The 26,969-nt window shown below is 47.0% G+C and overlaps 1 protein-coding gene across 1 annotated transcript in view; it reads left to right on the forward strand.

Moving 5' to 3' along the window:
* Nucleotides 1–26,260, forward strand: part of LOC147112920 (uncharacterized) — a 74,412-nt gene extending 48,152 nt beyond the window's left edge. Inside the window, exons 5-10 of the mRNA XM_085996250.1 lie at nt 8,344–8,471; nt 9,538–9,673; nt 17,250–17,427; nt 17,571–17,663; nt 20,738–20,972; nt 24,853–26,260. Of these exons, the coding sequence (XP_085852376.1) occupies nt 8,344–8,471; nt 9,538–9,673; nt 17,250–17,427; nt 17,571–17,663; nt 20,738–20,972; nt 24,853–25,601 (1,519 nt within the window). The 3' untranslated portion in view covers nt 25,602–26,260. The remainder of the gene's footprint in view (nt 1–8,343; nt 8,472–9,537; nt 9,674–17,249; nt 17,428–17,570; nt 17,664–20,737; nt 20,973–24,852) is intronic.
* The last annotated feature ends 709 nt before the right edge of the window (nt 26,261–26,969 follow it).

A 26,969-nucleotide genomic window follows, 5' to 3' on the forward strand; every position in this document is an offset into this window, starting at 1 on the left:
GTTAGCGCCGGCGCAAAGTTTAGCGGCCGCCCGGATGCGCGCGCAGAAAATGACGTCACATCCTCGTGCAACGCCCTTTGGCCGCCCCGAATCCAAACTTCAGTCGGACCGCCCCATTGTGCGGCTGGCGTCCAGTGCGTTTGTAAAATGGAACGCAACACACCCTGGGGAGCGCAAATTAAAGGGCACTCCTCCTGCACTATAATGGAAGGAACCAGTGTGTTGTGAATGGTGTATTTATGTTTCCGGCCACCACCACCACCACCACCACCTCCTCCTCCTCCTCCTCCTCCTCCTCCTCCTCCTCCTGTTTCTCCCCAGACTTTGCATTTGAAAAAAATACATGCACCCTTCCCCTTTAAGAGCTCACTGGCACCAGAGTGTCTGCCGTGCGCTGCGCCCGAGCTCGGGTGTTGCGCTCTCCACCGCCGGCTTAGCGCCTAAAGATACTCGTGGAACGCCTCTTTTAGCGCTCCACCAACCTCTTAGGGCGAAGCCACTGAATTTCCGGCAACGGGGCGCTACTTTGGGGCGGGCGATAACTTCGGGCGGGCGCTAAGCTTAGCGCCCCAAAACTGTCTATACTGAAAATCTAGCCCATAGAGTTTTACAGCACAGAAAGAGGCCCTTCGGCCCATCAAGGGAAAATAGCGTGGGTTGGTCACAAGTCGATGGAGGCAGGACTGAAACCCGACAAGTGGGAGTCCCGCCTCCAGAAGCTCCGCATTGACAAAATCCAGCCCAAGATGTCTGCCCCCAGGCTGCCTGCAAATAGCAATTATGAAACATAAGGCAAAGTGAGAGACATTGTAGAATAACGTTATACAGTTTTATAAAGTTTCTGGGACAATTCTGTGGAATGCCATTCTGCTTTAAGAAAATCTCTTTATTTTTTCCCCCAGTCATCAACAGCTTTTACAAGCAACCTTGCTTTGTTCCAACTCCAAACACCGGAGGCAAGAAATTACTGTCGAAGATGACAGTGGATGAAAGCTGAATGGGGTAGATTATCATCTTCACCACTTGGCCAGTAACCTGGCCAAGCAGATCCTCCACCTATAATGGAATGAAAATCAGGTGGATTCTATAACGGGTGGGCGATCCACTCCATCAGATTACCACCCCGGCGGTCATGACACCCTAGCGTGTTCCCATGACACTCCTGTTCTAACAGAGACATTAATCCATGCATTAAAATAACAGGCAGAGCAATGTTAAGTTTTCATCCATTATTATCATTGGCATTAATTACTATCCTAATGGGTCTGTCAACAAGACTTCCCTTCTCTCCTTCACCAGCCACTTCATTGGGTTAATTACACTAATCCGGCATTCCCGGCGCTCGTGGGGAGTGATGGTCAGGAAATCACAATACCGAAGCCCCTGATTTTCCATCAGTAATTTAAATGGATGGAGAATTAGGGGCTGTGCTACAACTGACCATCACTCCCTGTAACTGATGCACCTCGCTGGGATACCCAACTGGGGCATCAACCCTCATCTGTCTTCATGTCCCCCAGTGTGAATAAAGCTCTCTTCCTTCTCCCACTGATGCCTTAAATTCCTTCCACCCACTGCCACATTGGGCCGGAATTTGCTGGAGTGGGGCATCTCATGGCATGCCCCGTTAGTTAGAATTTTCCTGCACCCTTCAGCTCAAAATTGTTTTGCACCCTAACTTGCTGGAAGCACGAGCTGATAACGGGCCATCTGGGACCTGGGTGGACGGCGGGATCAACAGCGTATGAGATAGGAGGATTGAGACAGAAACAATGGAATGACTGAGAAGGAGGGTGAATTAGAGTCAAATCAGGTACAGGAAGAGAAATAAAGATTGGATTCAGAGAGAGAGAATAAAGAGACCGAAAGGAAAAGTAAGAAAAAAAAGTAAAATTTTAAATTTGACATTTTTAATATCGCCAACAACAATTTACCACCTGAAGGAATGAGACTCCACAAGTTTAAATTGTTCACTTTCTAGTCCAGAGAGGTTGATTGGCAGTCATTAATAATGATCACATAGTTAAAAGGGTACTTACAGAATTAATTACTAGACTTAACTCTCTGCGACGCGTTTAATGGGCAATTAATGTGCAAATCCAGCAAGTTCTTAAAAATAATGGGGAGGCTGTGGACAAGATACTGTTTGTGTGAAGCAAACGGTAAATTGACCAGCAAATTCTGGAGATTCTTAATCCCCTAAACCTGCTGGCTGATTTGGACATTAATAATGGTGTGCGTCATTCATAAGTTTCGGATTATTAACATGCATTTTAACAAGAATCATTGTACTAACGCTTACTTTAAAAACAAACAAAACAATCGCCACAGGATTAGATAAGATAAAATGTAGGAAAACACACGAGATTTATTTGGTTTAGGATTTTCTGTAGAATATTTAGGTGAGAGGAAGTGAGATAATATTGAAAGGTTAGTGTGAGAATGGTAAAGTGTGTTAATGTGTTTAAACACAAAGGTGCAATTTGCAACACAATAACAGTGCTGCGTTTAGAATTACAAGTATACCCCGTATTATTTTTAATTTCAGTTTGAAGAAAGATTATGTGGTTGAATTTCCACGGTGGTTCTCCTGCTTGTCTGCTGTAACTTTGACAGAAGAGCCACAAAACCCTGGAAAAACGGCAAAAACATTTTTTCATGGTTTCCGTGGCTTTTCCACCGAAGTTACGATGGATGGGAAAGACAACCCGCGCATCAATTCAAATCTTATGACTATCAAATTATTCTCCGAGATACAAGCGTAAGAACACTTAGCACTGTTTAATATTTTACAAAGAGAGCCCCACCTTGAAATAATCTTAGGCCTTACAATTACACACTGGGAGACTGCTGTACAAATGCTTAACACATTTGTATGAAATTCCTCCTTTCTTTATCTTAGCAGGGGCATTTCCCATTTAATATGAAGACTCGTTGTTAAAATATTGGCCCAGAACTTGGTGTCGAGGGCTTGCCGCGCGTGCAAGCCCCCGATGTGCACTTACCCAGCGCGCCGACATCTGAAACCTGGCCCGCAGTGGATTTCCTGTCAGTGGCCCGGTTCTGATGTCGGCGCGCTGTGCTAACCTGACCCAGCGGCGTAGTTAGTGCGATGTGCCGGCTGGGATCAGGTGAGCACTGTTCAGCCAATCAGGGGAGGGGAAACTTCATTCATAAGTTTGAGAGTAAGAACTGTCAAACTCATGAAAAGTACTGCACCCCAAAACACTACTTAAACTTTAAATAAAATTTAAAAAAACATCCCAATCATTAAAAAAATAATTTAAACAATAATTTTTTTTTTTGAAAAAAATAAATTTTTAATAAAAAGGGTCTAAAACTAAACTTACCTTATTGTAGATTCTTTAAAATAATAAATCTGTGGAAAAAAAAATTCTAAATTGCACTAAAACACCACTTACCTGTAAAAATAAATACTTACGTGTGCTTTTTACAAGCGTAAAGACCGGAGGCCTTTACACATGCGCAAATCCCCCAAAACAGAGGAAATCCAAGACGCACGCGCTGCCCCCTACAGCGCACGCGCTAGCCTCTTCACCTCTTGGGTTAGAGGAGAGGAAATGCCGGTTTTCAGCGCATGCGCTGTGCATGCTGAAAACCGGCATTTCCTCCGGCCAGACGTGTGAGTACCCCTTCCATACTCACGCGTTTGGGGAGGAATTACTGCCCCAATATATTTCCTTCCCCTTTCTAGATCACAACTGAGATAGCTGATAGATAACTTACTCCCACACCTCTGACAATTCTGTTCTGAAGGTTATGCCGATAGGGTGGGATGAAGTTGAATGAGAGGAGCATAAACGCTGCCATAGACCAGTTGGGCCAAATGGTCTGTTTCTGTGTTGCACATCCTATGTAAAAAGAAATGGCCACTAGGAAGTGAGGGTGTGCGGATGGCTGACGTGTAAAGTCCCTCCGATTTTCTTTCCTTCCACCTGGTGCTTCCCTTCAGTGGCATATCCGAGATCAGGAGCTCAGTATGTGGAGAAATGTTTTTGCAAACTCACAGCATTGCATGGCATAGAATGTGCTGGCGCACCACTGCTCAACCTGAAACTAAAATAACAGCATTGAAAATGTTTGAAGCAGATGTACAGATAAAAATTGATGGGTTTGCACTCCCAGTGGAGAGCCTAGCTCAACAGAAGGGCAGAGCACAGAACCGGGCTTGGAAATCGCTGTGTCCATTTCACGGCTCTCACATTTTTCATTAAAATTAATAGCCCAAAAAATCACAAGGGCCATAAATCAGGCGCACTGACGTCCAAGCTCAGTTCTGTGATCTGGAACGCTTTTAGCCAAGTTTCACACTGAGGCCTAGAAATTGGGTTTTGGCTTAGCCAGGGCTTTAGCGCCGGAAGTTAGTGCCGGCGCTAGGTCCCCCTGCGCGCGCCAAAAATTCAGTAGCGCCGCGCCCAAACGGCTGCCGGCGCTACTGAAGGGTCTTAGCGCCTGGAAAAGGGCGCTAACTGCCGTTTAGCGCCGCAATTCCGGCGCTGCGGCACCCGATGCGGTGCGGCAGGCTGGGGAAGTGCAGGCCTCCTCCTTCCGTTAAGGAGGAGCTGCCTGCACCCGGCCGCGGCCCGCGCAAATCTGTTTAAAAATGAGCCCGGCACCTCGGACAAGTGCCGGGCTTGCATCTGTTCCGGGGGGGGGGGGGGGGGAGAAGTCCGGGGAGGGAGCTGCGGGCAGGCGGCCGGCGGGAAAGCGGCCGGCCGCCGCGGGGCCTTTAATGCGCCGGCGCAAACACATGTTGGACTCTGTTGCCAGAGTCTTAGGCCTAGAAATTCACTAGCCTTAGCGCCGCTTTTGAGGCGCTAGAGGGACTAGCGCCAGAGTTATGGCCAGTTGAAAAATTCCCTGGGGCCCTAAAGCGGCGTTGCACCGGTAGCGCTGCGCCGGCACCGATGACATCATCGGTGTGCGCAGCGTCCCGGTTGCCATGCCGACGGGCCCCAGCGCCGAAATTCAGTTGCGGCCGCCTCGCCCGTGGCAGCCGCAACTAAGACTCTGGCAACAGAGTCCAACATGTGTTTGCGCCGGCGCATTAAAGGCCCCGCGGCGGCCGGCCGCTTTCCCGCCGGCCGCCTGCCCGCAGCTCCCTCCCCGGACTTCTCCCCCCCCCCCCCCGGAACAGATGCAAGCCCGGCACTTGTCCGAGGTGCCGGGCTCATTTTTAAACAGATTTGCGCGGGCCGCGGCCGGGTGCAGGCAGCTCCTCCTTAACGGAAGGAGGAGGCCTGCACTTCCCCAGCCTGCCGCACCGCATCGGGTGCCGCAGCGCCGGAATTGCGGCGCTAAACGGCAGTTAGCGCCCTTTTCCAGGCGCTAAGACCCTTCAGTAGCGCCGGCAGCCGTTTGGGCGCGGCGCTACTGAATTTTTGGCGCGTGCAGGGGGACTTAGCGCCGGCACTAACTTCCGGCGCTAAAGCCCTGGCTAAGCCAAAACCCAATTTCTAGGCCTTAGTTGCGGCTGCCACGGGCGAGGCGGCCGCAACTGAATTTCGGCGCTGGGGCCCGTCGGCATGGCAACCGGGACGCTGCGCACACCGATGACGTCATCGGTGCCGGCGCAGCGCTACCGGTGCAACGCCGCTTTAGGGCCCCAGGGAATTTTTCAACTGGCCATAACTCTGGCGCTAGTCCCTCTAGCGCCTCAAAAGCGGCGCTAAGGCTAGTGAATTTCTAGGCCTGAGAGTGCAAACTCATAGGGGGAGAAATTCAGTATCGCCCCGTTTGGGGCGCAATTATTGGCTGGGCGCAAAGTTTAGCGCCTGGCGCTAATTATCGCTTCCGACTGCAAACTTGGCTTTTATCGCCCTGGAGGTGATTGGAGCGCTAAATCAGGTGCTACATACCTCTCTTAAGGCACAAAGGCCGAGGAGCGAGGCGCTAAATCAGAGTGCTGGCGAAGCTCATGTGATGTCAGTCAGCAATGGAACACAGACATACTGGCGCCAGTCAGTTCTTAAAGGGGAAGGTCGATCTTGCTCTCCATCCACACCCTGCTCATTGCAGCCCTGAGTCTAGGCCTGGAGAGACCTGTACATCAAATCTGTTGGAAAGAACAATGGAGAGGCCCAGGAAAGAGCTCAGAGTGCAGCCCCCACAGTCTCTTCTAAATCGATGCAAGGAAGATCAAATAAAAAAGAACCTGCAAAGTGCTGCTCAGTACCCAAAACTCCTCAACACTGCTTTGAATATTTCCCGCAGTCTATCTCTCATTCAGAATGCATGGTGAAAAAATTTCGTTGACAAAAAAAGGCAGGAAGCGGTCGCCTTTAAATAGCACTCCCCCAGTCCCTTCCTGACTGCAAAATGCTCCCCTCAACCTGTCGTTGCTAGCGGCAGGCGGCACCACTCAATATCCGGTCCTGGGCGCTACCGGGGCGTTGCACGCTCGACTGACGTCACGATCTGCGGGCGCAGGCGATTGTGGTGGTAGTGTTTAGCGCTGCCACAAAGTGTCTAGTCAATTTCATGAGCGGCGCAAACATTGCCGCGCACGGGCACTAGTTGCTTTGCGCCACATTAGCGCCCTCTTAAGGCGCTAACAGTAGGCGCAAACAGGAGGCGCAAACCAACCAAATTTTCCCCCCATAAACTTTACCCCTTGTTGGCTAACAAACTAGTCACAGCCTTTCTAGACTAGTGAGTTCTAGAGAGTTCTGCATGCGCTGCTCCTAATTGAAGAACTGAGTACATTCGAAAATTTCCCAATATGACAATACCACCCCTTTAATAAAAATGTCGACGCTGCATTTTGTAATTGCTGAGGATCACAGTGATGGATTGGTAGAGGCCACAGTGATCAATATTTCCCTAAATCTAGTAAATCATTAATGTCGCCTAGTATCTGTTAATAGTTTCACAATGTTTCCTAATCTGTGGGAGAAGTTGAATGCGTGTATTAATAAATCAATTTGTACTAGTATATATGTATATACATTATTTAATACCTATCTGTTAGCTGAACTTCAAGTGACAAACCTCATTCTCTGTATTCTCAGAGAGTAACAAAATTCACTATAATAACGCTTCTGCTTTAAGATGCGTTTGCCTTAGCTCCAACAGAAAGTCTATTTTGATTAATGAAGGGCTTAAAATTTGACATGATGAGCTGCTTTGTCAGTCCGTGTGAGTATGTATAAACTTGTATTGTACTACTGTAGTGTAGGGATTGGAAAGATCTTCTGGAGCTCTGAGGGCTTTACCGTACCTTTTTAAAGTCATTGATGCCAGCTGTAAGCCAAAGGCATAAAAGGACATAGCCTTTGTCAAATGACATGAAAAAGAAACAAAGGCCTGGATTTTCTGGTCGGGGGCGTAACTACGGGTTACGCCACCGGTATCCAAACGGAATGCGGGATGGGGATCCTCCTTCAAGAACTTGCTGGTAGATGCTGCGGAATAGAGGGCAGTGCAGTGGCCCACGGATCCCAGGGGCACACCGTGTGCAGATGCGTACCTGGGATCACATGGGGCGGCTGCTCCAATCAGCAAACCGGTCTCTCATTATTTATAACATAGATAGATTCATACTGACGATGCTCATATGAGCTGATGATGGGGGTGGGGGTTGGGATGGGTGGCATTGGGGGAGTGGGTTGGTGCTTGGGTGGGACCATCAGAACACGATACTGGCAGAGAGTATGCATCCTTAGGGTCGACCTGGTCTTTTTCATCCAACAGTCTCCTGGAGCCGGGTCAGTTTTTCAATCTTCCCTTTTCTACCTACCCCTATCCCCACCCCTTTAGCTATTCACACTCAGTTTGTCTTTTATTTCTCTCATTATACCTCCTATCGTCTCATGCTAGCATCACTTGTACCAATTAGCCATCCTGTTTTCCACTTAAGCACATTACAGGCCATTCTATATTTATATATGCGTGTGTGTCTGTATGTGTTTCTCCTTTCCCCTTTTTCTGTTCCTTTTTAAAAGCTGTTCAGTTGTAAAATCTTCCAGTTCTGATGCAGGGGTCACACCTGAAATGTTAACTAGTCTGTTTGCTTCACAGATGCTGCCTGACCTGCTGACATTTTCTGTTTTTGTTTCAGATTTCTGATTTTCATCGTAGAATGAATTTCTTCTGCCTGATCGCCTAGAGTACCATTTGAACTGTAAATATTATCAGTAAAGTCTGCTGCTTTATTCCTTTCTAACCACTGGCAGTTTACATCAGTTATTTTTTTGGTGGTGTTTGATAAAGAATATTTTGTTGACCATTCTTTATGTTGGAAGTAACAAATATGTCGCAGCTAAGTCTGTGTTTTTTGAATGGACAATGCTTCTTATAGTCCGCATGGTCTTGTCTTCACAGTGGGGTCAGTATGTTTGCGATGCTCACTGGCACATTACCGTTTACCGTGGAACCATTTAACATCAAGCAGCTGCATCAGAAGATGATAAACGGAGAAATTAGTTCCATCCCATCAGAAATCTCTTCAGGTAGCGGACATATTCAATACCTAACAGAAATAATGACACATGGTGCTTGGATGTTAAAGCAGAGGGGCAAAAATGGTGGATTATGGTTTCCAGTGTGAGTGTGAGTTCCACTTCTTTGTTGTTTTAATGCCATCTCCCTCCTGTATGGTGCTGGTGCTTATTGAGCATCATCTCTGAAGGCCTTAGGACATTTTGTTAATAAGAAACTTTCACAGTGAAATAATTTGCTGTGATACTTTTCTTTATGTCACTTTTTCTCACTGATTGATCAGTACCACAGGTACTGAGAGCTCTGTGATCTGTTTGCTCCATCTGTTTAAGCTGAGCCTGAGTAGTGCAGAATTCTTGGCCGTCCTGTCAAGGCTCACTATAAAGAAAGAGCATAAAATGTACCATGATTATAGTAAGGAACATCCAAAACGTTTTCTCCACGTGAGCCACCTAGTCTAATCCCACACTCAGTTTGTCTCACATGTCTCCTGCTCACTCCCTGTACCCTTTAATATGAACAGGTAGGCAATTTAACATCATGTCTGAAGGAGGGCACCTCCAACAATATAGCACTAAAGTGCCAGCCTAGATTATGTGCTCAACTCCATAATGAGGCTTGAACCCACAGTCTTCTGAGTCAGAAGCCAGAGTGATACTTAAAGACTATACAAGCTGACACTTAAAACACTATTTTGCCACACATTTAAACAGTTATAGAGAGGAGGCACAGCACAAATGACTGGTTCTAAACAGCTTTTGTTATGCTCTAAGGAGGAGCAGGTGGGCCACAGGGCTTTTGCCTTCTTTTTGAGCTAATGCTTTAGGCAGGGTGATTTTACCAATAAAACTAGAAATAATTTCCACCGGGGTCCTGGAGTATAAATGCAGTCTGATGGCAGATACAAACAAGTGGAATTCTGACCGTATTTTGGTGGAGACGCCTCTATCAGTGACTTAGCTTAGGCCTGGCTAAAGCCCTCACACTTTACCACACACGTGTGATGCGTAGTCTCCACCGACATGGCTTGTCAATCACCCTGTGAATGTAGCTCATACAGCTGTGCTTTTCTCTCAGGAGCTGTGCACTTCATGCTTTCCTTGCTCGAGCCTGACCCAACCAAACGCCCCACTGTGAGAGAAGCAATGGAAGAGAAATGGTTAAACGAAGGGTTTATTCGAAGACCACTGCATTCCGTTGTTTACAAGAACAGGTATTTTACTAAAAGTCAACTGTGGAATTTTTTCAGACTGTCACATGAAACACTGCAATGATTCTTGTGAAAGAAATGTTTCAGTATGTGTTAAAAAAATAAATTTGGAAAAAAAGTCATTTTGCTGTAAAACAGATTTTGTTCCCAAAGGCCACCCATCATTAACACTAAGCATGGAATGTGCATTGAGATACAGTGGGACATCAACTCACTAACTGAGCTTCCCAACCTCCTCACTTTAATGCAAGTTCTATGTATTATTTCATTTTGTACCAGTTTTTGTATTGAAGAAATGCAGCATAATAAATAAGATCAATTGTATAAATGCTTAACTTATCCAAACATGGGGCGTTTCTTGACCTGCTTAAAGACATTGGGGGAAGGGGATTCTTCAACTTCCTCCCAAAATGAGTGCAAAGCGGACAGTGCGTGCGCTGTGCCCGCCCAAAGCTGATGACGTGAGACACATACCATTTTGAGATGCGTGCCTCATTTCCATAGGAAGGTGAGCTGGCAGCACTACTCACACTTATAATTGACAGCTCACCCATTGGGACAGCATGAAATTTGGCAGAGCTCCCGCAATTTAAAGGGGGAGGGGTACAATTGGTTAATGCTGCCTTCAGTACCTGTTGCTGTCTTTAAAATGACTGCTGCCAGTGTCCCCCATTTCTCCAATGGTACCATGGAGGTCATGGTGGAGGAGGTAACCAGGAGGAAGGAGGTCCTCTTCCTCAGTGACAGACACAGTGGCACACTAAATAGCCCGGCAACAGTGACAGACTGATAGATGTGCACCAACAATTGCTCGGAGCTTCCGCACCATGTTGGACAGTGTGGAAGAATCCATTTCCAATTCACGTGGGGGTTTATCATGCATGGCAGAAAGGCAATGCAGTCAACCATGGAGTGTATTATCAGCTCTGTGCACATTGCAATGAGGCTCTCAGTTATAGAAGGTGTGGTGACTGCTTTGGCAGTTCTTCTGAAGCTCAGGCTGCTGCCATTCAGATTCTGGGCGCCACCATTTCCACAAGTTTGGATGAAATCATGGATAGGGTCTTCAGTGCCGTCACAGCCCTCCTGTGGTCTGCTCTGCCACAGATCAGTGCAAACGCTGAGGCGAGTGGAAATGGCACACGCTGTCCTCTCTCGGGGTGACAGCTGTTCCCCTGCCAATGCCTCAACCATCCTAGCAACCTAAAATGACTAATCAGAGACTTACCTTAATGGAGGTGCAGAGATCCCTTTAAATAGCACTTCTGCAGCCTGCTTCCCAGCTGCTCATGATTTGCTGGGTAGGCTTAAAAATGAGCCAATCAGGCATTGGCATAGACCGGTTTTATAGAAGAGCTCTAAAACAGGCGAAGGGCCCTAATATAAATCGTTCAGACAGGCGCCTGGAACAACTATGGGCATCCAAACCAAAATGGTGGTCGATGCACTTCCAGAGCATATCAAACGACGTGATTGCCAAGTGATATTGGTATGTTTCACACCCATTTTATACCCGAAAACCAGTAAAATTAGGTCCAATTTCTCCTCCAGAGTACCTTCACTCTCTCTGCTTTATTCTTGAAGGGTAAACAGCCCACAATCCAAGACAATTAAGTACACCCTCAATACACCAAGGCCTAGAAATTCAGTTGGGCGCGCCAGCCGTTAGCGCCTTAGGAGGAGTAGATCTCGAGCGCTAGGCGCTTAGCGCCCGGGCACAGCGCAATCTGCACCTCGCCCCAACTTCAGTACACATTTAGCGCCGGCGCAAAGTCTTAGCGCGCGCCCTGCTGCGCGCAGATCATGACGTCATTTCCTAGTGCAACGCCCTTTGTGCGCCCCGAACCGGAACTTCACTCGCGCCGGCCCATTGTGCGCCGGGCGGCCCTAACGACTGTGAAGTGGAACGGTACACAGCCGAGGCGGGCCGCGGGGAGCGCTAATTAAAGGGCACTTACCCTGCACTATAAAGACCAGCCATTTTGCAGCATTCACTCTTGTGCAACGGTTTTTTGGAGAGAGACCAAGGAGGAGAGCTTACTGGTTTGGACCAACACTAGGACAGGTATTTTTGGCTCAGGCCAGAGCTTAGCAATTATCTTTGCCTTCATTGAGAGCTCAGTGTTTGCCAGCATATAATGGGGGCTGCATTGGGTGCCAACGCTGACTTTCAGCCTTATGCCAGAAGGGCTTACAGACGCCGTGAGAGAGTGGCAGCCCTGGCTAGACGCAGAGGGGGCAACAGGCGTCGCCAACTGAGGCCTTACCCACCCAGGGTATACCGCCAGCAGTCCTCCTATCTGACCATGTCTGCCGCGAAGTGTGTTAGGAGGCTGCGATTCAGAAGGGAGGTGGTTGCAGACATCTGCCAGCTGCTTCACAGAGATCTGCAGCCACAGCTGATGCGCAGGACGTCTCTGTCGGTGGCAGTGAAGGTGACGGTGGCTCTCAACTTCTATGCCACCGGCTCCTTCCAATCCGCTGCTGGGGACATCGCTAACATCTCCCAGTTCGCCGTGCATTGCTGCATCCGCCAGGTGACCGATGCCCTTTTCAGAAGGAGACATCAATTCATCTCCTTCCCCATGACCCTGGACAAGCAGCAGCAGCGTGCAGTGGGATTTGCAAGAATAGCGGGCTTCCCCAGGGTGCAGGGCGCCATTGACTGCACGCATGTGGCTTTGCGGGCACCTCTGGAGCATGCCGAGGATTACCGCAACCGGAAGGGCTACCATTCCCTCAACGTACAGCTGGTGTGTGACCACAGGCAGCGCATCCTAGCTGTCAATGCCCGTTTCCAGGCAGCAGCCACGATGCCTTTATCCTGCGACAGACAACTGTGGCTGACATGTTCCAGGCACAGCCTCACCCAAGAGGATGGCTTATCGGAGACAAAGGCTATCCTTTGTGTACCTGGCTCATGACCCCGCTCCGCACGCCCACGACCCCTGCTGAAGAGGCATACAACAAGAGCCATCAAGCGACTAGGAACATCATAGAACAAACAATCGGCGTCCTCAAGCAACGGTTCCACTGTCTCAATCGCTCCGGGGGAGCCCTCCAGTATTCGCAGGAGTGAGTCTCCCAATTCGTCGTCGTTTGCTGCATGCTGCACAACCTGGCTATCCACAGGACTCAGGCACTGCCACCTCACGTTGGACCACCACCTCAGGAGGAGGAGCAGGAGGAGCATGAGGACGACGAGGACGAGGAGTACCAGCCCAGGAGGGAGGCAGAAGGTCCAAGGGCCGCCCGTCGGCGGCTTATTGAACGTCACTTCTAGGCCCCCTGTCAGGGAATGGCTTGTGCCAATGAAAGAACATGATTGCAGCCGCTCCGCAAGCCCTCAGACGGTTAAGGCAACAAACACTTCAAAGATCAAACATGGACAATGTTAATAAATAAAATGCTTTATTGTACAAACTCAGGGCCCTTCCCACATGAAAACCAAAAACAGACGAAACCCCCAAAAAACACTCAAACACATTACTCGCCCCCACAACCTGGAGAGGATTAACAAAACAGTGCAACTAAAATGGCCGTCATCCTCGGCCTTCGTAAAAAAACATACATCACATCCTCGGCCTTCAAAAAACAAACATCCAATTCTCGGCCTTCAAAAAACAAACATCCAATTCTCGGCCTCAAAAAACAAACACAACCGGCCACACATTCGACTTTTTGGCCCGCTAGGGCGATGCCTTGGCCATCCTTGTGTGGCCCCTGCCCGCCCTGCTGCTCCTCCTCAAAGTAAGGCCATTGGCTGCTGCAAGGCTGGGGGCAGGCTCCTGAGGGGCACATGTCGTGACGGCAGATGCCCTTGGGGGTCGGCCTAGTCGAGGTCTGGCCGTCGAGCGGGCGGCTGTTGAATGCTGCAGCTGTGGCTGGCCAGCATCAGTCGCTGCAGCAGCTCCTGGCAGCTCCACTGGGGGAGTGGCAGTGGCGGCTGGAGGAATGGGGGCAAGCTGGCGGATGGCAGGCGCTCGCTGGTCGCCTGAGACACTGGCACTCGCCCGGGCCAGCACTGCAGCATGCGCACCAATCTGCCGAGGGACAGACCGCTGTGCTGCTGCAGCACGCCGGGTGCCCTGGCGATGCCTGGCTGACACAGCGAGTGTGGCAGCAGTGAGTGCCCGTGTTGACCTGTTCAGTGACCTCATCAGAGCACCCAGTGACTGCACGGCACCACTGATCAGCTGCCCACTCGCTGCCTGAGCTGCCCCGAATGTCGCCCGACTCGCTGCCTGATCTGCCCCGAATGCCGCCCGACTCGCTGCCTGCTCTGCCCCGAATTCCACCAAACTGATGGCCTGTGAGGCCCCGACGTCGGTCACACTCCGAGAGAGGGACTCGATGGCCTCAGGCAACCGTGCCACTACCCCCATGAGCTCCGTGTGCCGGCGCTCCGAGTCCGCGGACAAGTCCTCGAGGCGTTCCATCTCCTCGGCGAAGACCATCTCCGGACTGGAGGCCGGACTCTCCCTCTGGGGAGAAAGCCGCCGAGCTGGCCGACCCTTCCTGCATTGCTGGACGCCGCTAGGCCCAGCAATTGGACTCCCCTCCGACCCTTCCCCCCTCTGGGGAGAAGGCCGCTGAGCTTCCACCCCCTCCCGCGTTTCTGCAGGCCGCAGGTCCCATGAGCTCCCCTCCCCTCCAACACTTCCGCCACGCCCCCCTCCAGGGAAGACGTGTCCCCTACATTCGCATGGGTTGCCGCGGCTGAGGGTTCCCCTGATGGGCCGCCTTCCTCTTGCTCCTCCTCCTCCTCCTCTTCTGAGGGGCTGTCACTGGCAAGTTCAGGGACCTCCTCCTCACCATCTGAAAGCAGGAAGGCACAAGAGTAGCTTTAGAGTGAGGAGAGGGCGTCAGCGAGGGATGCATGAGTGGTGGCATTCAGCGCATTGGTCGGACAGTGGCAAAGGATGTAGATCTGATGCGCAAGTGGGACGAGAGAGGTCCAAAAGGTGATGTCCTTACCATTGGTGCCCAGAACAGGGTCGGCATCTCCACATGCAACGGGGCCAATCACCCGGCCACCCATGATGCGCTCCACGCGCTGTTGCAGCTCGGTGAGCGGCTGGATCTGGGGTCGGCCTCCCCCGGTCGCAGTCCGGCTCTTCTTATTATTGGCCAGCTTGGCCTGCAAGAGAAAGGACGGCCTCTAAGTACAGTGTGTCACCCTGATCTTGTGTGCACTGCCTCCCATGGTGGAATAGGCTGGCCAGTGTGTAGCCCTGATCTTGTGTGCACTGCCTCCCATGGTGGAATAGCTTGGCCAGTGTGTTAAGTGCAGAATGTGCAATTGATGTTCATGCCTGTCCCATAGCTGCTGCATGAGGGCTGGCCATTAGGGCTTTCAGGTCCCTTTGCCCATAATGTGAGGTGCACATGCAAGGATGAGGAGGACACTGGAAAGGGTACTCACCCTGACAATCCGAGTGAGGTCATTAACCTTTTTGCGGCATTGGACACCGCTCCTGGGGACCTCGCTGTTGGCTGACACCTTGCTGGCGACATGCCTCCAGGCTCTCCGGTAGACGCGGACCGGCGCCTTCCTGCCATTGTCCGGGTACAAAATATGGCGCCTCTTCTCCACAGCACCAACCAGCACACTCAGATCAAGCTCTGAGAAGCGCTGCGCTCGTTCACGGGCCTTCTGCATGGCTTCAGGCACTATTTGGGTCCAGCAGCAGTGTTCAGGCCTAGCTGGAGGGCTCCACTATCCAGGGCGTGGCAGCAGACCAAGTCGACCCTTCCCCCTTAAGAGCTGGCCGGCGCCAGGGTGTCTGCTGTCAATCACGAGATGGCCGCACCTGCGCTGCGCCCGGCCTGGGCGCTCTCGCTCAGCACCTCCGGCTTAGCACCTAAAGAGAGGCGTGCAGCGCCAGTTTTAGCGCTCGAGCAAACTCTTAGGGCGAAGCTAATGAATATCGGAGAAGTGGCCTCGATTTTGCGCCGGGCGCAAACTTTAGCGGCCGCCCGACTTTACCGACCCAAAAGTGGCTACAATGAATTTCTAGGCCCAAGTCTACTGTTGCCAATCAGCCAACCATCTCAGAACCTCCTACCATGGCAGTAGGAGTAAGAAAGAAAGAAATTGCATTTCTATAGTGTCTTTCATGACCTTAGGATGCCCCAAAGTGCTTTACAGCCAATTAAGTACTTTTTGAAATGTAGTCACTGTTGCAATGCAGGAAATGTGGCAGCCAATTTGCGCACAGCAAGGTCCCACAAACAGCAATGTGATAATGACCAGATAATCTGTTTTTTAGTGATGTTGGTTGAGGGATAATTATTGGCCAGGACACCAGGGATAACTTCCCTGCTCTTCTTCAAAATAGTGCCGTGGGATCTTTTACATCCACCTGAGAGGATAGATGGGGCCTCAGTTTAATGTCTTGGCCAAAAGATGGCACCTCTGACAGTGCAACAATCCCTCAGTACTGCATTGGAGTGTCAGTCTAGACTTTGTGCTCAAGTTTCGAGTATGGGACTATGAACCCACAACCTTCTGACTGAGAGGCGAGAGTGCTACCAACTGAGCCATGGTTGAGTGAGATGTTTCAGTCAATAACGGAATATGTGCAGAATGATTTGGGCAAGTTGGGGAAATGTCTGCAGAAAGGAGTGGCCAAATGGTTTACAAATGGGAGCTTTGGAAGCTGTGGCATAGAGACACATGTCCGCACACAAGTGAGTTGAGATTTTTCTCAAGGGGGTACTGTGATGGCAGGATTCTTTTGGCAGTGGAACCGGATCTTCATCAGCTGAAGGTTTCCCTTATGAGCTGTGCCTACAGCTGTCAGGCAGTTGACACAATTCAGTTATTGCTTCATCAGGGAAGTGTAGTTCTCGCGAGCATTTCTGTGGGGTCATGATGAAGTAGCCCCGCCTGGATCTGCAAATAAGGCTGCAAGGTACCAATACATAGAAACTGGAGGCCGCCAATGTTGCCTATTCAGCCTAGCATTTCTGTGGTGGCCCTCCTGACCCACTCGTCTTCTTCTTTCTCAAAGCAAAGGAACAGGAGGAGGGTGAAGGAAGACTCCATTTGTGTCCAAGGCCCAGTTTACAAGAATAAACTTTAAAAAAATTGTAAATAAAACTTTAAGAATAGTTATACTTTAACAAAAAGCTTAAATATCTTAAGCTATTTTAAAAACAAGGAACCTTAAAAAAAAACTCATAAAATTCTTTAAATCCTTGTGGCGTTCAGTATTTGCCCGCCATAAGCAGACCCCAATACTTCTTTCCCTCAGGCATTGTTATTTGGCCTCTGAACTTATATTGACCCAACATAGCATCTGTTATAAGTATCCAATTTCTGTATCTTAGTTTTTCTAAGGAATTATATTTTGAATTGATTTTTTTTCTGATAGTAAATACAGCAGTTTAATGATAGACAAATAGATCAAAACTGTTATAAAGTTAAGAAGTTCAGCATTTAATCTTACTTAGCCTGCAGCAGTGTAAGTATGTATGTGGTTTTCTGTTTCTTTTAATGCGGCCTTTGATATGCAAAAGCCACATTTAATTATATTGTGGTGATAACCTGTGTAATAACTTCTTTATTTTGTAGACTTCGTTCTGATGAACTGAACTCAGTGGTTTTAAACTTTATGACGGAGAAAACAGGCTTTGGGCTTACAGAGATTATTAACACATTGATCAATAACAGGCCATCCCCCAGCATGGCAACTTACTATTTGTTGCTGAAAAAACTGGCACGATACCAAAAAGGAATAAAAAACAAGAAGGTACAAAATATTGGTTCATCTATATTTCAGCGTTCCTTCCAAAATTTTGATCTGTTCTCCTTTATTGAAAAACAGTATTTGCTTATTCCAACCTGGTTGTAATTTATTAACCATGTTGCTTCATTCTTTGCTTTATTGCACAGAAAATTGAGTCAAGTGAGTGGAATTTATCATCTAAGACTCTGTGGATTGATCAAGCAGAAAACAACACCCCTAACAAAAGGCCAACTCAACAGGTACATTGATATTAGCCACCTTTTAATTTTACAGGGTTTTTTGTGTTTATTATAGTAGAGGAATGCCAGCACTGGGGAATGGACACTGTCCCACTACACCCACTCAGTGCCAGCACCAAACACGTAGCCCGATTTTAACTCTGGGCTAGTTTTAGGTTGGGCAAGTAGTGCTGTGAGTTCGAAATTCAACCGCTGCTCCAGAAATGAGTCCATATTAACTCCAGGGCCTCGTTAAAATCCCGCCAGCCGACTACCCACCCGTTCAGGCTGGGATGTCAGTGGGAAGTGGCGGAAAATTGCACGACCCGGAAGCCGCCCACCGAGACCAGGCAGGTGGCAGGATCCCGCGAGGTCTTTGTGATCAGGAAGTGGAGCGGGGATTCCTCCTGGCCCCACAAAGAAAGTTTAAGAAAAATAGGGGAAAAAAAAGAAACTTACTTTTTTGGGCCTGTTTTGGCCCCAATCCCTTTGTCGCTGGGTGGGCCTGGGGGAAACTCATTGCAGCTTCCCACTCAGACCGCCAAATTAAAACTGCAGTCACGTCCCAATTACATCTTTGGGACCCAACATGCCTATGTAAAAAAGTACCTGGCCAGCTTTGGGCAGGTGTCCTCTCCCCCTGCTCAGTTGAGCAGGTTAAAATCGGGAATCATCATGTCCTAGCGTCTCCAGAACGGTTAAGTAACCTCAGCGATTTTAACTGCCCACCTGCCCAGCAGAATTGGGTGGTAAGGGTTAAAATCGGCTCATAAAGTAAAACTCTGAATCTTCCTTAACCTTGACCTCTGAAAAGCGCCCCTCCTGATGCAGCATAGATGTTCCAATTCCCAAGACAGCTCTCCTTGTGTCCTTTCAGAATAAGCCAGCCAACTAATGCTGAATTATGGGCGGTTGTGTGCTGTGGCTGTATGCCCACTAAGAACTATGATGATGTTGCTTGAACTCATTTCAATTTGGATCCTTTACAGTCACAACTTGAGGCAAGAATCTCTAATGTTATTACCTATAAAGTCAATGATATGTCACATGCTGTGAAAGTTGGCACTGCCATTTGTTGACTCATTGAGATAACTATAACCTTTGGGCTGTGATATCCAGTAAGACCTGAGTAAATGGCTAAAAGGTAAATTTATCAATTAAGGTATCCAAATAATATAATAATGAAGACCCTAACAGCCCTTTCTCTGCTTCTTGTCTGAGACTCCTTAGACAGAAACTTTACATCCTTTAGATTTTTCTGTTTTTCTGCGATTTCCACAGCTCTTCCACTGAAGTTAAGACAGATGAGTAGGAGAACCCCCATGGAAATTCTCCCTGCCCCCCCAGGTATAATCAATAACTTCACTATAAATGAGAGCAAAGTCCTAGACAGGTTAAATAGGCCCAAAACAAATAAATCCCCAGGGATAGATGATATATATCTCAGTGTCAAGGGAGGCCAGCGAAGTGATTTATGAGGCTCTGACAATCATTATGAGGGAACTAATGGACACTGAGGAGGTAGCTGTCGATTGGTAACAGGCTAATGTGGTGCCCTTATTTAAAAAGGATGACAACTTCAGACCCATCAGTCTGGCTTCCATTTCATATAAAGTAATGGAATCAATAATTAGCAGTAAACTTGAGGATTATCTGTACAACAATAGCCTAGTTAACAGTAGTCAGCGTGGAATCTTGTCTGACCAACCTCCTCGACTTCTTTGAGGGAGTGACAACACAAGTGGACTGTGGGAAGCTCTATGATGTGGTGTACCTCGACTATCAAAAGGTTTTTGATAAAGTTCCACAAGAAAGGCTATTACTCAAAGCTGTAGTGATTCAGGGTAAATCCAGGAATGAATTAGAAAATGGCTGAAGGGTAAAAAACAGAGTACTTGTTATAGGAATTATGACAGTATGGGGTGAAGTGATTAGTGGGGTACTTCAGAGCTCAGTACTGGGATCATTAATATTTCTAATGACATGAAATTCAGATACTCAATGCAAAGTGGTCAAATTTGCAGATGATCCCAAACTAGATGGGCCGGTGGAATCGGAGGAGGCAGAACAGGAATAAAAGAATAAGTTGGAAAAAATATATAAGTGGGCAGAACAATGGCAGATGCAGACAAGTGTAAAGAGCTGCACATAGGAAAGAAAAATAAATGACTCATACTCCATGAATGGAATTACAAATCAGCCATGATCTAATTGAATAGCAGAACAGGCTCGAGGGGCTGAATGGTCTATTCCTGTTCCTATGTTCCTATGAATGGTATATACAGCTAAGGATGAAGCTGAAAGGGACCTAGCAATCTTAGTAAACTCAATGCTAAATATATCCAACCAACTCAGTGCAGCAATCATCAAAGCTAATAGGATGTTGAACTACATAGCCAAAACATTAGAATATGTCAGCCGAGGTAATGATCAAACTATATTGTGCTCTGGTTGGACTACAGCTTGAATATTGCGTCCAGTTCTGGTTGCTAAGCAACAAGAAAGATGTTCAAGCACTGGAGGCAGTGCAGAGCCACAAGGCTGATCCCAAGTAATAGGGATCAGAGTTATGAGCTAAGGCTGGAGAAACTTTGTCATTTTAGCCTGGCAAGGAGCTGGCTGAAATGTGAGGGTCAATTTTCAAGAGGGCAGTGGGCGGAGCAACTGGGCGGCCCGATGTCATCAGTCGAAGGCTCGCACCATTTTGATGGTCGGGCTTCATTTACATTTCATTGGCAGACTGTCCACGTATTTCCAATGGTGACTGGCAGCCCACTCAATTGGAGGGTGGGATTTCTGGTGGGTCCCTCTGCCTATTTAAGGAATAAAGGCACCTCTTACATCAAGGTGCCATTGAACTCTGTGAAAATCTGTGCTGTACTGGGCGGTTTCTGGAGAACAACATGTCACAGGCAAGAGCACCTCGATTTTCTGACACAGCGGTGGGGTTGCTTGTGAGAGTACCAAATAACATAATCATAGTCTTAGTAGAACTGAGAATGCTTACAAACTTTTAGTTATTTAAACGTTCTTTCCAGTAAGAATCTGCAGATTGTTTCATACAAATGTCATATGATTATTTTTTTAATTCATAGAGAGAAAATGCAATAGCAAAGCAAAGTAAACAGGCAGAAGCAAGAACTCCAGACCAAAATCTCCCATCAGAATCACATGGCAGTAAGCAAACTGCTGAACAGACACATCAGGAGAATCGGAGGAATTCAGAGACAAGGGAACAGCAGTGCGTGTACACCCCTACAATGAAAGAGGTTATTAAAGAAGAAGAGATTGCAATTTCTCTAGAAAATCAGGACAACTGCTTCCCAGAAGGTACACCTGGAATTTTGTTTATAATAAGCATTGTTTTTGTTATCAGAGGTGATAGAAGTTTTAATAACATTTGAGTTAGAGGTGTTCCAAAATCAGCACAGTAGAATACTGCACACTGGCATAGCACAACTAAATATTGCACGCTGACAGGCTGTTTATTGATGCAGTTAAGTGCAGTTTTGTTTTCAACAACCAATATTACTGCAGAATAATGCACACTGAAACTATTTGGAGCAAAGAGTTAAAATTGTTTTAGTTAGGACAATTCACTAGATTGAGAAACAGCTAGATACTGTGGGCTGGATCTTTCCAACCTCGACGGGTCCGGGGCAGGCGATGTCCGTGGTGTGTGGGGACCCCGCATCTGGGTCGATCCCGGCCTCCAACAAGATATTCCGTTGATGGGGTTTGTTAAGCCCGCCCTGCGAGGTTCCCTGCCAATTAATAGGAAGCGACTCTGATGATGTCATTTGATGACGTGACATCAGCGGTTTCCTTAAAGGGATTATGTCCACAATCATTTCGACAGTTGTGCTGTCAGTGCTCTGCTGCATTGAGGTGATGCAAATTCTGACAAGCACTGCACAAAGGTGCACGGCTGCACCCAGGCTCTCCCATGACTCCCTCCATATTCTTAGGGAGTCACAGCACGTAGGGAGATCCTCTTCTCGTCCAATGGGCGGAAGAGACCTCCCCAGGGGATCAACGCAGCCTGGTTGCACATTGCACAGGGATGTGGTCAGGAGGACTTGGCTGCAGTGGTGCAAACCTTTCAATGATCTCAGTAGATCACAAAATGTTACTGCAAAGCCACACTCAGCCTCATCCTGCTGTGCTATTCCTCACAACTCCATCACTCTCTCTTCCCTACCTCACTCCTGCACATCCTTACTCACACCAACTTACCTTGCACCTCCACCCATCCCTCTCTATCTACATGATCACTTTCCCATCTCACTAGCCACCCCTCACACCCACCCTCATCCTAGTGCAATCATACCAACTAACAACACACAAGGGTAGGCACTTGGGTGTTATTGCCAATGTTCATGTAAAGTTTCCGTTAATGTGTTGTCAAACAATGACATTTTATTTTCAACACTTTGCCTTCTTGGACAGATCTGTGTGCACTTTTGGAAGTGGCTTAGTGAGTTGCAGTGAATGGTGAGACATAACGATACCCCCCATAATGGTGATGAGTGTAAAAGGGATGGCTTGGGCATTGTAGGGGTGCTTTAAGGTGTTGGTGTAAGGTAGTGCCAACCTGGTGCATCATGTGTCAGCCAGGGTGTACAGCGTCAAGTGAAGTAAATCTGGCCATGGTGAGGCCATCCCTGGCCTCCCAGGCAGCAATGTAGTCGGGTGCTGATGCCCTCTGTCCGGTGCAGCATCAGGTGATTGCAGAGAAGGTTGGTGCTGTTGGTTTGCCTGGTGATGCTGGTGTGCCTGGTAATGTTGGTGTTGGGGCTGATCGTGGTGGGATTCTGAGGACCAAGGTGAGATTTTTTCAAGGGCACTGATGCTGATGGAATAGCTGGCAGCTGAAGTTGAGATGACAGAAGCGATCTGTCAATGGTGAGAGTGGTTGCTCCAAGGAGGTGACACTGGATAAAGAGTTGGCTTCAAACACTTCAAACCTCCATAAAGTTGAAAAGTGTATTCCAAATCCTGAAGGCTCCTGCCTCTAAGATTGGAAAGTGACTAGCTGTGAAATGGTAGGTTTTATACCACTTCTGCAGCTGTCACCTAATCACAGAAATGGAGAGTTGTTTAAAACCCGACACACTTACCTGGCGTGAGCTCCGCACAATGTGAACCTCATGGAAAACTTGGCAAAATGGTTTGTACCTGGTGAAATGCTGATTTAATTGCTTTAAACACACTGTTAACTATCTGAATTGCATGACTTGCCGCTTAGTGCCAGGTCTGCAAAGCGCAGGCAGAGCCGACACTAGGGAAACTCACAAGGAGGTGGGTTCAGAGCGAGATACCTCGTCGCAGTCAATTCTTTGATTTTGACAGTGGACCCGCCTCCGAACCCGCCCTCTGAGTGCTGGCAAAATTCCAGCCTGTAATTGGAAAATGGTAGGTTGGTACTCTTTGAAGGATGATGACTGTTGGGCTGAGGGTTTTCTTCAGTTAAAACTACCTTGCGATCTTGTTTCTGTCCTTCATCAATCGCTTGTCAGGAAAGGCATTAGATTAACAGGTACACAAGTATTAACTAACAGGATTATTTGAATTAAATGACTGATGATGCAAGTTAGGAGGATGCAATTAGTGGGAGTATATCTTCAGAGTGGATATTTTCTCAATTATGAATGATCTCTCAGTGTATTTAAAATTAGTACAATGAGTTTTGCTAATTGAGACTGATCTAATGAACTGGATAATTACATTTCCACTAGGGTGTCACAATTAATAGCCAGTAACTGTACTGAATGTTATAGTTTGTAGTAACAGTGTTGAACTGTGTGCATTATGTGATACATAGAACCTGTACTGACATGAACTAATAGTGTAGACAGACGTGTTATATATGACATAATAAATATATGGGCTAGACATTGGCCTCATTTCTACAGAACTGGTGAGCTGCGAGGAAGCAATCTTGCATCAGGAAGCAGCTCGCAGGTACCAGCTGCATTAATGTGGGCCTGTTGCAATGGTGGGTGGGGGGGGGCAGAGGCAAATCATGAGAAGGGGTGAGCTTGGGCCAACATCAATTCTTTTGTGGAGCCAGGAAGGACACTCTTGCTCCTTCTGACTCCACAAAACACTAAAATGTTCAAAGTTTTTGAACGTTTTCCCATCAGCCTTCAGCAGCCCCTGTTAAGGACCACTTGTAAGGCCACGTAAGACCCAGTATAAAATGGACGGAGCTTGTGTGGCACAAACTCTGCCCATTTGTACTTCAATTTTACCATCAGGGTCTGACAACCAGCACAACTCCTGTTTCCAGCAGGCGCAAAGCGAAACTGTCATGTCGCACGATCCAATATGGCAGCTGCCGAACTGTGGGTGCAGATCGGGCGTGGGAGATCCCAATCCGATTTTGGTAAGTTTTTCCCTTGTTTTGTGCTTGATTAATGTGCAAAATGAGGTAAAAGTAGAAAACAGGGCTGTCAAGTAAAAGAAATGTAATCGCGGTTAACGTGGACCAATATGCAACAGAAAGCAATCGAAATTAAAAAAAAGGTAACAGTAAACTGAAACATTATGGAGCAAAGCACTAAAAGAGAACGGCTTGTGAATGGGAAGTTTATTTTTTTTAAACTGTCTGACGGTTCATTGAAAAACAGTTACTTGTATCTATTGTCAAACTGAGTTTCAGTATCACAGAAGTACTTTTCACAATATATAGTTCATTTTATGAGGTCTAATAATAATAATAATAACAGTAAAAAAACTAATTTGAATGAGATGAGTGCAGTAATGGTCAATTAAATAACCGATTTTCTCCAAGATGAACTGACTTTTAGTCAAGAGATCAATCATGATTACTTTTTTTAATCATTGACAGCCCTAATTGTATTCAAACATATTTTAGTCATTTGTTTTTAGTACTTTTAAAGGTTACCATTAAGGATCTAAAGGATTTATTTTATTAAAGTAACTCAAGTTATGATTAGTTATTTTGCTTTGGTGAGAAAATATTAACTTCACTTTATATTGCCTGCAATTATCAATCAGTCAGGGCATGGAACAAGGATAATCTATTCCTGATCCATTCCCAGAAACAGTTTAGTCATTATTTCTGATCTTGAATGCTAAATTCTGTATGCATAACAAACCATGTTATTGAGATGAAAGTTAAATTCTCCAAATTGCTTTAGTTAACTACTAACAATGTATAAAAATAATTTTGTATCATTCGCAGTTTCTAAATTTGCAAATAGGGAACTGGTGCACCTGGGACCTCCCAAGTCTTCATCCATATCTGACCAAGCTAGTTCAGAATTTCAAGGTAAATCAGAGGTCACCCGTGGGACTGTTGGTGCTAAAAAACAAGACTATCAAGAACAAAAACAGGATGCTCGTTTGCAACCAATAAGTCAACTGGAGGTTGAAGGGAATCTCAAATCAACAACAAGCAGTCCTGGTAAAGGAACACCCAGATCTTTACTAGAGAGCAAAGGACACTACAAAAACCCCGCAGCCCATCATGAAACTAAGTTTAAAGACCTTCTCCAAGCTATGGAAGACCAATCAGCAACAACAAATTGGAGGTATCAGGAGAAAGATGGGCGCAATTTTGTGGTAATTGACACACCTCAGCTTTCCCCATTGCCAAAACTCAAGCAAAGTATTTTCAAAGACAACCTCAGTAAGAAAATCACCTGGGTTGGAACACCTCGCCATGGAACAAACGGGTCGTCGCCTTTTTTGGTCAATGGTGCGAGACATCCCCTTTTTCCGCCTTCTCGCCAGCAGACGCTGATAGTCAAGAGCTTGCGCCACTCCAAGGAGAAAACACAATCTTCTCTCACCAGCAACATATTCAAAAGGAATTGCATTCAGCTTAAGGCAACTCAGAAACCAACAGATTTAAATCTACCAGTTCTGTCACCAGCATTTCAGTCAAAGTCTGACAAAAAAGGTGAACTACTAAGGCTAGACTTTGTGTAAGTAAAGTGACACATGAGGATCAATGGGTAGATATGTGGGGGAAGATTCCCATTGTTGGCTATTTGTAGTGAAATCATAAATGTGTTCTTTCTATATAAATTTACTATTACACAACAATTATCAAATAGGGCAAATCTTCCCCAGTTTCTTAGAGAAGATCCACAAAAGCAAACAAAAGATCACAAAAGTGAACAGGTGGCCTGACTAATGAATCACTAAACAGCTCCTGATATACATGGAAATACAGAAAAGTTGCAACATGCAAATAGGCAATTTGGCCCAAACCACGTGAGCAAATGGTCCTAATCACATTTATTTGCCTTGTTCCCATATCCCTTTATCCTCTTTTCCTTCATCCACCTATCCAATCTATTTTGGATGTTTTTTTTAGTTTGCTCTTGGGATCTCTGGCAAGGCCAAAATTTATTGGCCATCCCTACTTGCCCTTGAGAAGGTGGTGGTGGACCTTCATGAACCGCTGCAGTTCGTGCAGTGAATATGCTTCCACAGCGCTGTTAGGTAGGGAGTTCCAGGACTTTGACCCAGTGACAATGAAGAAACGACGATATATGTCCAAGTCGGGAAGGTGTGTGACTTGGTGGGGGACTTGGAGGTGATGGTGTTCCCATGTACCTGCTGCCCTTGTCAGCATAGTTTGAATCGTTTCTGCCACTGATGCTGAAAGTGAATTCTACAGCCTCACTGTTATCTATGGAAAGAAGTTTCTCTTGCTCTCTGTTTTAAATCTCTTACATTTAATCTTTTATAGCCCCTGATTCTAGACTCCCAACTACTGGAACTCGGTCCCATCCTTTCATAACTTTAAACACTTCTATCGTATTGCCCCTTAATTTATGTTGTTCTAATGAAAAAAGACTCCGTTTTTGAAGTTTTTATTTATATTTGCATTTCCTCATACCAGGTAACATCCTGTGAATCTGTGTTGTATCTTCTCTGAAGCCTCATTGGCCCAGAAATTAGGTTCGGGGGCTTGCCGCGCGTGCAAGCCCCCGATGTGCACTCACCCGGCGCGCCGACATCTGAAACCTGGGCCTGCTTGGAATTCCTGTCACTGGCCCGGTTCAGATGTCAGCGCACTGTGCTTGCCTGATCCAGCGGCGTAGTTACTGCGATATGCCGGCTGGGATCAGGTGAGCACTGTGCAGCCAATCAGGGGAGGGGAAACTTCATTCATGAGTTTGACAGTAAGAACTGTCAAACTCATGAAAAGTACGGGTGCCCAAAAGACTAGTTTAACTTTAAATAAAATTTTAAAAAACATCCCAATAATTAAATAAAATATAAATAACTTAAAAAACTATTTTAAACAATTAATCAAATTTTTGAAAAAAATATTTTTTTTAAAAA

Source organism: Somniosus microcephalus, chromosome 9, assembly GCF_052327205.1.
Source record: "Somniosus microcephalus isolate GS21.2 chromosome 9, FLI_Smic_1.0, whole genome shotgun sequence".
Lineage (NCBI taxonomy): Eukaryota > Metazoa > Chordata > Chondrichthyes > Squaliformes > Somniosidae > Somniosus > Somniosus microcephalus.